General features: G+C 51.5%; 4 protein-coding genes across 4 annotated transcripts; 2 read left to right on the forward strand and 2 right to left on the reverse strand.

Annotated features, from left to right (window-relative positions):
• Nucleotides 1-1,488: 1,488 nt before the first annotated feature.
• On the reverse strand, nucleotides 1,489-2,333 carry LTR84_010140 (uncharacterized protein; the record flags this gene model as incomplete). Its single annotated transcript, XM_064853677.1, has 4 exons — nucleotides 1,489-1,616; nucleotides 1,666-1,746; nucleotides 1,798-2,187; nucleotides 2,300-2,333. 4 exons carry the CDS (start codon nucleotides 2,331-2,333, stop codon nucleotides 1,489-1,491), a joined length of 633 nt encoding a protein of 210 aa, XP_064700631.1.
• Nucleotides 2,334-3,239: 906 nt separating this feature from the next.
• LTR84_010141 (uncharacterized protein) lies at nucleotides 3,240-6,599 on the forward strand (the record flags this gene model as incomplete). The annotated part of the gene is made up of 1 exon (XM_064853678.1): nucleotides 3,240-6,599. The coding sequence occupies one exon, from the start codon at nucleotides 3,240-3,242 to the stop codon at nucleotides 6,597-6,599; it is 3,360 nt and encodes a 1,119-aa protein (XP_064700632.1).
• A 556-nt stretch (nucleotides 6,600-7,155) lies between these two features.
• On the reverse strand, nucleotides 7,156-8,052 carry LTR84_010142 (uncharacterized protein; the record flags this gene model as incomplete). The annotated part of the gene is made up of 1 exon (XM_064853679.1): nucleotides 7,156-8,052. One exon carries the CDS (start codon nucleotides 8,050-8,052, stop codon nucleotides 7,156-7,158), a length of 897 nt encoding a protein of 298 aa, XP_064700633.1.
• Nucleotides 8,053-9,255: 1,203 nt separating this feature from the next.
• On the forward strand, nucleotides 9,256-12,096 carry LTR84_010143 (uncharacterized protein; the record flags this gene model as incomplete). The annotated part of the gene is made up of 1 exon (XM_064853680.1): nucleotides 9,256-12,096. One exon carries the CDS (start codon nucleotides 9,256-9,258, stop codon nucleotides 12,094-12,096), a length of 2,841 nt encoding a protein of 946 aa, XP_064700634.1.
• Nucleotides 12,097-12,906: the final 810 nt, after the last annotated feature.

A 12,906-nucleotide genomic window follows, 5' to 3' on the forward strand; every position in this document is an offset into this window, starting at 1 on the left:
GGATTGCGGCAGGCAAGGCAGAATCCAGTTGTGGATCGGTTCACCCGCAGGATCAGCGCATCTCACTATGCGGGCGGGGATGGAACTAGCTTGAGCGATCGAAGGTAGGTGGTGACGCCGAATTCTGCCTCACTCCCCGTTTCATACCCGGACTGGACACAGAGCGACCTTCTTGCTATGATGTGCGGAACATATCCATGCCAACGCCAGGCCCGAGGCGCCTACACCGCGCAGCCCAACCCCGTGTTCGGCTGTTTAGCGTGATAGAAATTGACAACGCAGCCACGCGTTCTGCACGTCTCCTTCGTCATCCCGTCGCACATTCGTACAGGGTTGCAGAAGTGGCCGGGCCACATTGAACCTGAGGATTTATTGAGGACTCGCCGTGGTACTCATCGGCATTGTGGTCCATAGCGTGGGTGCTGCAGAACTGAGGCATCTTAAATTCAATCTTGGGACACAGGGCAATGTCGGAGGACGACCAGCGTACGTAGTAGGGGCGGAAAAGTGCCCATCACACCAAGGAGGATGCCAGCTTGACGGAGGGCGAAACTCGAACGCCGCGAAGGATGTAGGAAGGGAGGCCTATCCACAGCAGGTCCACTATCCTACCGACGGACAGCGCGCCGGTGAATCCAAAACGATGGACCGGGTGAGTTGGGGTGTCCCAGGGCGACAGGGACAAGGAATGCCCCTCGAGGACCGCTCTGACCTGCATGAAATTGGGCGGTGGACGGCGTTACCTCCTGAAGAAGGCACGCCGTGCGAGACGGCAGTGGGTTCGTGCACGGCCGAGAAGCCCCGCATGGAGTCGTGAAGGACGTGGGAGTGTTGAGTGAACTCGAAAAACAGCGAGGGACGAGGGTCTTTTATAGATCTGTGGTTTGAGAGGTCGGAGGAAAAGCGGCGAGTGCCCGAATAGTCAGCGCTAAACTCGAACGGGCCACCCGTTTCCCCAATGGGCCACGCCAAACCGCATCCGGCCGCCTTCAAGCGGCGCCAGACCCGACTACGCCAGACCGAGTCCCTTTCACCAGGACGAAAATTATTTATTATATAAATACTATAATATCTTACTTATTGATAATAGACTAAAAATTATTTTCTCTAGGGGTTACTACGGTATAGAATCTAGTTAGTAAATATAAGTAGTAGAGGCGCAAAGTATCGTAGTGCGTAGGTTACGTGCTAGTTACGTGCTAGTTACGTGCTAGTTACGTGGTACTTCTGCTCTTGGCACTGAGGAAGTTAAGCCACCACCATGACATGACGAGATGGGGGAAAATGCACGGGTGTTAAGGATAGACAGTTAACTTCAATTGGGAATGGAAGTATAAATCGAATTCAGCTAGCAACGGCCTGCACAAGATCTGGATGCACACCCCTTGCCGTGATACACGGTATCTCATGTCAACATCAATACATCATCCAGCTCATGATCAGGATGAAAACGCCTTGCACCACTTGTACCAAGGGAAATCTTATGAATCAACAGCACTTGTTGCCCTTTGCATCTGGCGTTCCTGAAGGGGTCATGTCAATCTTGACCCCTCCGCTTGGGGCCTGAGCAGCATCTCCACTATCAAGGGCTTTGCTGGAGACAATGCGATAGATTTCTGGCATGGGTTAGAATGGGCAGAATGAGGAAGGATGGGGTGCACGTACCAGTCAAGATGTTCTGGAATGCCAACTCGACGTTGCTAGCATCAAGAGCGGATGTCTCGATGAACGACAGGTTGTTCTCACCTGCAACCAGAGTCAGAGACTAGGGGCTGGACACGAGGATTAATGACTCACTGGCGAACTGCTTGGCTTCTTCTGTAGGGACAGCACGTAGGTGTCGCAAATCGCTCTTGTTTCCGACCAGCATGATGACAATGTTGGCATCCGCATGATCCCGAAGCTCTTTCAACCACCGAGTAACATTATCGTATGTTTGATGTTTGCTGATGTCGTAGACGAGCAAAGCCCCGACGGCGCCTCGGTAGTAGGCTGATGTGATTGCACGGTATCTTTCCTGGCCTGCGGTATCCCAGATTTGAGCCTTGATTGTCTTGGTGTCGACTTGGATGGATCTCGTAGCGAATTCGACCCCGATGGTGGACTTTGAGTCGAGGTTGAACTCGTTTCTTGTGAATCTGCTCAGAAGATTGGACTTTCCGACACCGCTGTCTCCGATGAGAACAACTGGAGGCAACAGGTTAGCAGCAGAACGAGCAACTGGGGAGACAGTCGATGGCAAGGGCGAGTCAAATTCCCCTTGGAGCCCGCATGCGAAGAGAGGGAAGGGAAGGCATACCTTTGAAGAGGAAATCATACTCGTCCCCAGACATGGTGAGACGAATTTTACAGGAACAAGGGCAAGGAAGATGAGGGTAGAGGAGCAACGGATTGGCCGGGATGGGAATAGGCTGAGTAAAGGCTGAGAGACGACCGTTGAGCAGAACCGAAGTACCGTGGGTGATTTGAGTAGGTGAAGTAGTATGGAGTTATCGCAGAGGTAGTGGTTTGAAAGGAGAATCCGAATCTGTAGACAAGGGTGAGGACGCCTGGTGATTCAAGGTGTTCAAAATCGACTACAGCATCAAGTAAGGCAGTGAGTGGCAGCGGCAGCGATGGTGGCAGTGGAACCGCGGGCAATCGCGATGGTTGAGTGGTGATTTCAGAACAGGCCTCAGGATAACCTCCTGCCAGTGCCTGCCACTGCACTTGCACTACAACACGGGCAAGAGCGAAGGAGACATCATCTTGGCATACGCTAACCCTATTTGGCACTATCGGACTGTTTCTAATTCAGCTCAGTATACGTTGAGGAGCACTTAAAGGTGATCATCAAATCCTGTCCTTTTCTCTCTCTCTAGAGGCCCATCCAAGCAATTTCGCCGTTGGGTCTTCAGAGCCATGGGCACCAATTCCCCCAAATATTCCCAGACCACGCACTGGTCGGCTACACTTACCAACGTTTGACCCTCTTCTCGTTGCTTGCTTACCCAGGTAATGATACTCATGAGACGTGCCCGTGATCTGTCTAACAGTGATGAAACTGTGGACAGAAACCAACTTATACGTGACCTCGCTCTTTCCTGCTCGTTGAACAAACGCGTCGTCTGAGTCCAACAACTGCGACACTCATAGCTATGGCATCCGACCAGCATGATTCCCCTGCATCAGACGGATCGGAGTCGTCCATTTATTACGACATTGAGAGAGTCTTGGCCCAGAGGTTCACTGATGGCTAGATGCTCTATCTTGTCAAATGGCAAGGCTATGGTGAGGAGCAGTGTACGTGGGAGCCATCTGAACATTTCAGTAACCCCCAGACGTTGAAGGAATGGCACGAAAGACTTGCTATTGGAGATACTTTGGATGAAGACGAAGTCACCACTCTTGAGAAGCGCATGGCCGTATTTAGTGAACAACAGGACGGGATTGAAAGACGGGATGAGGATGAACAACAACTAGTGGAAGATGAACCGCCCCGAGCCTCAAAGCGTCGACGCCTTATCAATGGTCAAAAACCGCATGAGTTATCGTCATCGTTTTCAGTATCCTCGTCATCATCTGACTCTGACACTCCATTGTCACTACGAATCACCAAAGCTTCGAGTACTTCAGGTGTCAGACCCATTCTAGGGGTTCATGGGCTCGACGCCTCTGCGCCAGAAACGATGTCAGTCCCGACTACCAGCTCCACGGGTTCCATTACCGGGTCAGCGTTCATTCAAGAGCCTCGTAGCTTCAAGTCTTCTTCTTCCAAGCTGTTACCCAAGCATGAGACTCACAAAGGCAAACACCCAGAGAATCGAGCATTACCACCACCCTCCAAAGCTCAAATAACTCTGAAGTCCCGTCTAACGACGTCTAAACCACAAGGAGACGGCACTACCACATCAACAGCAGCACCTAAAGGAGACGCCATATCCCGGAGACCTAGCTTGGGCCGCCTGGCAGAAAGCCGGGCAGGCGAAAGATTCAAGAACTTGAGGCACCAAAACAATTATATGAAGAAAAACCGCCGAGAAGGTATTCCAGACGTCTCTAAAATGCAGTTGATGGCTCCTGAAGACTGGAATCAGTTGCCGCTAAAGCCTCAACCACCGATTGCACCCACATCGACCACTGATTCCTGGCTTTTTCTTCCAGACGATGGAAATGCCGCAGTTGCCTCTCCTATTTCGATGGGAGGCTCAAGCGATCAGGCTATGTCAATGGACGAACAGAATCCAGCTAGCCCGCTACCAAAGGTCCTCGAGAAGGCACCAGCCGATAATCCCGAGTGTGGACACTTCCCCAACGTCCAAGGCACCGTAGCCAACCCCGCTGTGTTTGACAAAAAGGACGTCCAACCAGAGCACAGATCGAGCTTTTCTGTGAACCCGAGTGTTACGCTAGACAAACCAAAAAAAGTCCCACAAGTGCCTTCACTTCTACAACAGGGCAATACATCGAACGCGCCTTCGCTCCAAACGAAGCAGAAGGCGGGCTTCTCGACGGATGCGACTGTCATGCTTGATAAGAGGAGGATCTTAGAACCCTCTCAAAGGCAGGGCCAAGGCAGTGCCTCAAATCCAGATCTTTCGGACCCAAGTCTAGAACAACGGAACCGTAGAGTGAGCTTTTCAGCAAACCCAACTACCTTGCTAGACGCGGGAAAAGACTTACAACCAACAGTGGTCAATCCCTTTCAACCATTGCTTAGAAATCTAAGCCTATCCACGATGAGCGCAAATACCGGGCTTTACGGGCCCCTTGAAGTTACCCCTAGAAGCGGTCGCTTATTCACTAGGGGCGTAGAAGTGCTCGTTCACCTCTCTCTCAATGGATATTCAGTGGGTGATGTAAAGCTACTTCGAATTCCGCATTGGCTCATCAAGAAGCTTGTCGTGTTGAAACATCCTGGGGAAAAAGTCTTGAGAGTTGATTTCCCACAACTAGGGGTTAGGACGTGGGCTGACTACTCTGACCTAGAGCTAGCCGGGATGAAATCAGTTATTGTGGTCGGAGAGATCCAGCCATACGAGGACACAGCGGCGCCCTTGAATTTATTGGCCGACTACTTGGAAAAGGAAAGTGTGTGCGCTCTGTGGATCTACCCAGAACCTGTCGAACCTGTGGTGATGATCCTATATCCGCATGCCGCGCCTCAATGGAGCCACCTCGGAAAGGGCATAGCACCTGCATTCCACAATAGCAGGCTACACCTTTTGATTCGCAATACGACAACTTCGCTCTATCCCAGACTCCGGCCACACGAGCAAGCTCTGTTACGACAAAGTTCTGGGTTCATCACAAACACGGGGCCGGAATATAATGCCGAGGTGAACAGAATTGATGCCGATCTTGAACGCACGACTAGCCGGAGTCGAAGATCGTCAATGGAACTACCATCGGAGAAGATCTCAGATCCTCATTACCGTGGCACATTTTCACGAGATGAGATGGCCGGTCGGGATGCTACCAGAATAAGTTCCAATGACAAAAATCACGACCCACGCCGCACGTCCACCACTGATCCCAGCGGGAGTCGAAGATCGTCGATGAACCTATCGTTAGAGAAGATAACCGACGCTCGTTTCCGTGGCACACTGACACGAGACGACACGTGTCCGCAAGATGGCGCGGTCAAGACAAACTCTGGAGACAAGAAGTGGGATCCACAGCCCCTTTCAACTGCCGATTTCCAATTCTTGATCACAGCCTCAGCCCGCCTCAAAATAGAACCGAGGCATGCGAGGGTCTTCGTTGCGTTTGATAGGACACACCCATATGAGGCAAGAACAGTACTGCAGTGGCTCGGTGAACACATAAGCAGTCGCAACATATTTTCTGCCACCGAGAGGAATGGATGGGAAGAGTTCTGTGAAGCATTTGAAGGCAAGGTCGGCGTTGCCCTATTCCATGATCAGGTGCCCCATTACACGTCCCTACCGAAACTGAGCTCATGGTTGAAGCGGGATGGGTTGGCATGTTTTAACGTCACGTTCGATGAGTTGACGGGCAAGATTTCTTTCTCGCGGATTTTCCCACGTGGAACAGTGTTGGCCTTGACGGAAGGATGCATGACCGGATGCTTAGAACAGTCGCTGACCATAGTCAATTGGTTTGAAGAGCGCTCGCGAGGGAAGTCCTCGAGTTGGAAACTGCTTTTATTTCCCAATGCGATTGAACATTGCTTCCACAGATTAACTGTGCCTGGCGTGGGCTCGGATAGCAAAAGAACACTTGGAGAGGTACTAGCGATCATACTCCGACTGAAGAAAGGGTCAGACCGTACAAATCCAACCATGGATCCCGACGATTATATCATAGGCGAAAATCTCGACCGCCAGCATGGCATTGATGATAGTTTCATCGTGTCACCGAACCTACCGTCCGATCAAAGTGGCACAACGATATCATCTGACGGGCCAGCGCTTCGTGCTCGGGATCGGCGATTCATGGAGTTTATACTCGGTTGGGCGTCGATGAATTGCGTCCAATACAGAAGATTTGTTGCGATCGACGACATTGTGCGAAACCACGCAGAGCCACACTCTTGCCACGTGGGCATGACGCATCCAGATAAGTTTCTTCAAGCGGAACAGCTAACACGAAAATGAGAACGAGTGGTATCCGGTAGTTCTGCTGGTGGGCGAACTTTGCGGGGTGTCGAGGGTGGGGTGACATTGGGTTTCGGAGGAACCAGAAAATATGTACTGTACGAGTGGGAGAGCGGGGGAGGGGTGTCTGAGTTATGAATATCATTATGTTTTCCTGGTCATAAGTGATACTGATACGTCCCACTATGAGAACCACATATCCAGCTAGATAGATTAAGTCTCATCTGCTGGACAGTGTCCTGCAGCATAGACCATTCCACGCTTTGCATAGATCATACATAAGATCCACCATGGGCAGCCCATGGATTTGTACGCAGTTACCGTACAAGTCGCTCTTGATTTGACATCATGATCTCCATGACGAAAGCTCAGGGAAGGCACTGGCCCTGGCTCTGGCTCGTCTCGGACGTGGTTCGAAGAATGGGTCTACACGGGACATCAATTTCGAGCATGATCTGTGGCTCATGCCTGACATCGTGCCACTAGTGTGCAAGTCTTGGTCTCGCTTGGAGTGTTTGTACTTCAATGGTAGCCAGTGCTGAGGCCGACCTCGGGATTATGTGTCAAGCTCGTATTGAGAATTCCGCCCAATGAGAGACTTGTAGTAGTCGGAGAGGACCTCGGGTTTTGGAACAATGCGCCATTCCATCTTGGTCAAAAACTCGAGTTCCAAAAGCGCCAGCTCCTTCATACTGACTCCACCGACCTTCGCATAGGTCTTGTTGGTCCAGAACGAGTCACTCAATCCTTTGCTGGCCACCGTAGCACTGGTGATGAGAAAGCGGTGGACAGTCAGGCTCGTAATGGTGAAGGCCGGATAAAGAGTGCAGAGTCTGTCGATATAATATACCATACTCAAGAGGATTGGTGGAGGTAAGGTAGCATGAGTTGTCAAGCGCTGTAGGTAATCAAGGACCGAGATGGCGGGAGGTGCCCGGGAGTGAAAGCGAGTCAGATGGCCTTCTCGTAGAGGGATGGCGTCGTTATAGCGGATGAGCTCCATGAGCATGGAGGAGATCAAAACCACCAGGTCTCGAGTGTTGCAGAGTTCATATAGGCGCGGCATTTTGCGGGCGGGAGGGGCATCGGGGCGGGGTTTCTTGATAGGAGAATGATCTTGGGAGTCTTGTTCTACATGGCTACCGTTGATAGGGAGTGGAGCCGTAAGGGCCGAATCCGCAGCGTGCCTCTTGGCTTGTGGATGTGGGTGAGCAACGTCAGATTTGAGCGCCACGGGGTGAGGTGATGAGGGCTCGGCCGAGTCGTCATCATCATCTTCGTCGTCGTCGTCGTCGTCGTCATTATTATCGCGATGGTCGTCAGTCTCGGAGATCTGTAAGGCGGCAATGGTGGAAGTGGGAGTCTGGGATGGGCCTGTGGGTGCGGTGGTGGCCGATAGGGATGCGGGTTCTCTCGGTTGGGGAGGCGAATACTGTGTTGAGGCGTCGACCATGGTCGTACGTGGAGGAACGGGGACTGGTTGGGTACAGCGGTCGAGTGATCTGGTGCTGAAAGATCTATATGTAGATTGAACCGAATCTGGTTGAGGGTAATTCAAGGAGGACCGAGTAGGCTTAGTAGGTTGAACATTCTGCGGAGGTGGCGAAAAGGTATAGGAGGTGTCAAGGTGCCTTGAAGGGAAATTGGGAGAAGGAGAAGTGGCCAGCATATCGCGCGCGGGTCAACATGAGTGATTGTAACAAGGCCGCGCGAGGATGGGACGAAGTGCCGTTGGTGAGGCACAGCTTTGCGGCCAAGATGCCACTAACAGATGGGACGATATGCGGGGAGTATGGAGGGAAGAATAGAGAGTGGCAGGAGAAGCTGACAACGATGCCAGCGGGACGCTAACATAGCAACAATGAGAGGGGAGGACAGGAACGATCTTCGGATGTGGTGTCAGTGGAACTTGAGGTTGGGGGGGGGGGAGGAGGAGGAGGAGGTGCAGCAGGAGAATGAAGGTACGGAGAGTGGAATATTAAGAGAATTCGAGTGCCAGTGGAGTGGTGCTCGGTTGTACTAAGGCTGATAGCAACTTGCTAAAGGGAAGAAATGTCATTTTAGTCGCTACTAGCGAGTTTTGGTGGGCATTTTGTATCCCGTGTTCCATCTCAGCCATATTATTTGTCGAGCGGGATCGGTGGCGGAAATCTTCTCCAGAGTCTAGAGAACTCCACCTCCACCCAGCATGACCGGCACTGGCCACCGACCGACTATCGGTTGATGGAAATGATCTGTTATAGATACCTACCTAGGTACTACCTAACTTCGGGATTCCCAGTGATAGAAATGCAACCGTGCCGCCACTGCAGAATCCGATCTCGGCTCATGAGCTTATGTAAGTCGTCTGTGCACGTGATCCAGCGTCTGCTTGGCACCGGCGGCGGGCAGCCGCAGCCAGAGCCTGAGCCTGAACCAACCTCGACCACCTTCCCTACCTTTTTTCACTGCGAGCCATATCCGTTGGTATGCGCCTACGCCAACCTCTACGCCTACCCCTCGAGCCTCATCCAGATCATCATATCATGTCTTACTGTACTTAGGGTCTACCAGTGTACGATATCAAGAGTTCCATGTTGACAACGGTCATCTCGAATCTCCCATCACCCACAAACTCAGCCCTAACCTTTCACCTTCCACTTCATCTTCACATCGTATGGCCTCGATGAAGCGCCCAACCTCAACCTTTCTCCTCTTACTCACTGACAACCCCTCTCGAATCGCCCATTTGAAAAAGATCAAGCATGATCTTACCGGCCATGTCTCTCGCAAGGCCGATGCCCTCAATAACGGCCTGATCCCTCTGATTGCCGACTTGTTACAATCTTCACAGAACAATGATCAAGTCTATTCTCATGCAGCTCAAATTCTCGCCCTTCTCGCTCACGAAGGCCTGCACTTTGCTTATCCACTCCTCGACACCAACATACTCCTCATCCTCATTTCCTATCTGCACACTTCCCCCCCTTTGAAAACGACCCTTACAGTCTTGAGGGCTCTAGTCGCCATTGCCCAGCATATTCCCCTTCACCTGGCGACTCTGCTCTATGCCGATGCACACATCCACTGCTTCACCAGCATCCTCGATGCCGCCAGTACCGAGCTGGTCTCCCATCAGGCTTGCGATGCCGCCCTGACACTACTATGCAAAACGCTTACACTCGAACAACATAAGCGCGCCTTGGTCGACTCCGGTCTCCTGGCTTCAATCTGCACCCGCCTTGCATCCTTCGTTGTGGCCCAGGGCCTGGTCCCTCCGCCTCCGAGTCCCGAGGCCATCCATCACCAGATCCAGTCATCTCAAGACCTACCCGAACCGGCTCCCAGCTTCGCACATCTATCTCCTGTTCTCGAATCTCTGTCCATCTTGATTCAGGGCTCCAAGTCCCGCGCAAAGTTATTTCTCGCAAACCCCGCTTTCGAGCTCGCTTTGCCCATCCTCAGAGACGATTTTTCCCCCTCGGATATTCGTCGCGGTCCATGGGGCATCAATTATTTCTCGGGCACCGCCGTACCTCAAGTGCTTGTTACAAGCCCCTTCGATTCCCTGTTACCCTTCGTTCCTGTCTCTAACAAGAATAACCACGCTGGATTTCCTCCTCTCAGCTCCGTCCAGCCTGTACCCAAGCGGCGAACCTCATTTATCCCCGCATCGACCCCAGAACTCCCTCAGCTCCCACTAGGTCAAGTTGTGTCTGAGGACGAGCAAGAGCCCTCCCTTATCCCCTGGCTTCTGTACACGCTTCGTGAATCTCGCGGCAAGCGACGTCTCTTGGCTGCCAAATTACTGGTGCACCTTTACAGCCTGAATCTGGTCAAGCAGTTCCGTACAGCAACATTTGCTTCTCTCGTCGTCCCTTTGCTGGTTCGAATGCTGGAAGCGGGTTACGCAAGAATGGACGACTCTCCTCACTCGACCGGCTCTCTGCTCTGCAGTGGCTTGCATTACACAAGAGCTGTCCCGGCCGTCCTCGCCATGCTGATCATGGATGACCCTGAAATGCAACGTGTTGCTGTCGAAGGCAAGGCTATTGCAAGTCTTGCCACCGGTTTGAGACTCTCATTCGAGACTCTCACCACCGACACAGCCGGCCATTGGCATCCTCGCCAATCACACACGGCCGACACAAAGCCTCCTCAATGGCCGGGGAAGACGGTCCGTCTCAACGATTTAGCATCGTGCGTGATGAGGCAGGAAATGGAGTTCCGGACAGGATGCTTACAGGCGATCGGCGCTATCGCGCCATTCAATGATGATTATCGCAAGGAGATATGTGATCAAGGTGCGCTGAAATACATCATGTCTGCACTCGAGCCCTATGAGGTTCAAACTGCGTCGGATGGTAAATTCGCATTGTATGGCAACTCCGCCGCCGTTGTCTTGGCCGCTTGTGGCGCCGTACGCGTGTTGACCCGGTCGGTCCAGGCTTTGCGGACGAAATTAGTGGAAGCCGAAGTCGCCAAACCCATCATCCAGTTGATGAGCTCGTCGGATCCCGAAGTTCGCATTGCTGCTACCATGGTCCTTGCTAACCTTGCCATTGATTTCAGTCCCATGAAAGACGGTGTCAGCGAATCCACTGTCGTGAAGAAACTATGTGAACAAGCCCACTCTGCCAGCGCCCGTCTACGCCTCGAGTCATTGTGGGCTCTGAAGCAACTGGTTCTCAATGCCAATAAAAAGCTCAAGCAAGAGGTCGTGGATGAGCTTGGATCTAGCTGGATGAAATTGCTCATCAAGACCGATCCTGTTGACATACCAGATGGTGAAGTAATTGGACTTGTCGAGCGAGATTATCCTCCCTTAAATGTTTACAGAACCCCAACGGCACAGAGGTCGACGAATTCTTCTGACATCATTATGGGGCATGACTCTGATACCGAACCGGATGTGGCGATAGAGTCGGATCATTCAAGCTCCGACTTGATTGGCAGCCTGAGTGTTAGACATACTGTGGAAGACGACCTCGAAATTCAGGCACAGCTGCTGGATCTTTTAAGAAATCTTTTTTGTGGAGAAAATGCTTCGGACCTCGTCAGATACATCTTGGATGAGATGGGCTCGGAAGATTTCTTCAAGATTATGCTAGATCGTCTGAGGCCTCGGACGCAACCGGGCCCAACTCGCAAGGAGAACTACACTGCACCGGCACCAACTGTGATCGTCACGCGGGTTCTTTATATCATTGTCCACGTAGCGGCCTGCGAGCCCCGCTGGCGTAACGTGATAGCATACAACCATGCGTTGATGAAGCAGATCCTGACCTTTACGAGCCATACCGATCGCGAAATCCGAGCGCAGTGCTGCTGGATAGCCATCAATCTGACATATGAAGACGATGCTAGTGATGGGTTAGCATGCAGACACCGAGCTTTGGAACTGCAAAAGGTTGGATTTGTCCTGTCATTAAGAAAACTAGAGGGCGATCCGGACTTGAATGTTCGAGAAAGAGCCAAGTCGGCAATCCACCTCATGACCAAGTTGATAGCATCATGATATCTCCAGTACATGTTTCAATATATCAAGCTACCTATATAGATACTTAGTACCTAGTCATGCTTCTCTTTGCGCATATAATACAAAGACTCATCCGCGCGAATTATCACAGCGCAAGCACGGGAAATGGGTAAGTGCACGAATGATATGAATTGAATTCGGGTATGAAGAGCACTAACTAATGATGGTTGGCTGCGAGATGGGCTGCGACTGTGACACGAATGAACTTACCTGGCAGGTTGAACACCAGAACGACGACTTTAGCAAGTTGTGGCAACTTCAATGTGATCTGCACCCGGGCAGTGTTACGAAGGATTAAGTTGTCATTCGAAGTCCTACGGAGAGAATCGTAACTATATATACTACCTAGTAGGCAGTACAGGCCTTGGCGGTTTTAGGTACCGCCAAGGTATTCGGTCGTAATCGGAGCTTGTCGAAGCCTCACGTCATTAGAAATGAAAAGACAAAAGAAATCACATCAAGTCAGAGAGAGGTCACGTGTGCCAAACCTATGTCGGTAACCAGGGATATGACATCATTGTTTGTTTGGTTGCTTTCTCTTCGGACTAGTCAGCTGTATATCGACCGCAGCGGCAATTGTGAATCTCTAGCAACCACTCTTCCCATCCCAACCCCGTCCGCGCCCAGGCCAGCATACAACAAGTCAATTTACTTCGTAATGGCTGCCGCTACAAGAAGATATCCGAGATCGACGGTTCGAAAGATTCTGAAGGGATATACAAGAAAGAATATAAGCAAAGCAACAGTCTCACTAGTTTTCCTCAACTACACGTTGTTCATGGAAGAGTA

Source organism: Exophiala bonariae (assembly GCF_035927105.1).
Source record: "Exophiala bonariae strain CCFEE 5792 chromosome Unknown scaffold_40, whole genome shotgun sequence".
NCBI lineage: Eukaryota > Fungi > Ascomycota > Eurotiomycetes > Chaetothyriales > Herpotrichiellaceae > Exophiala > Exophiala bonariae.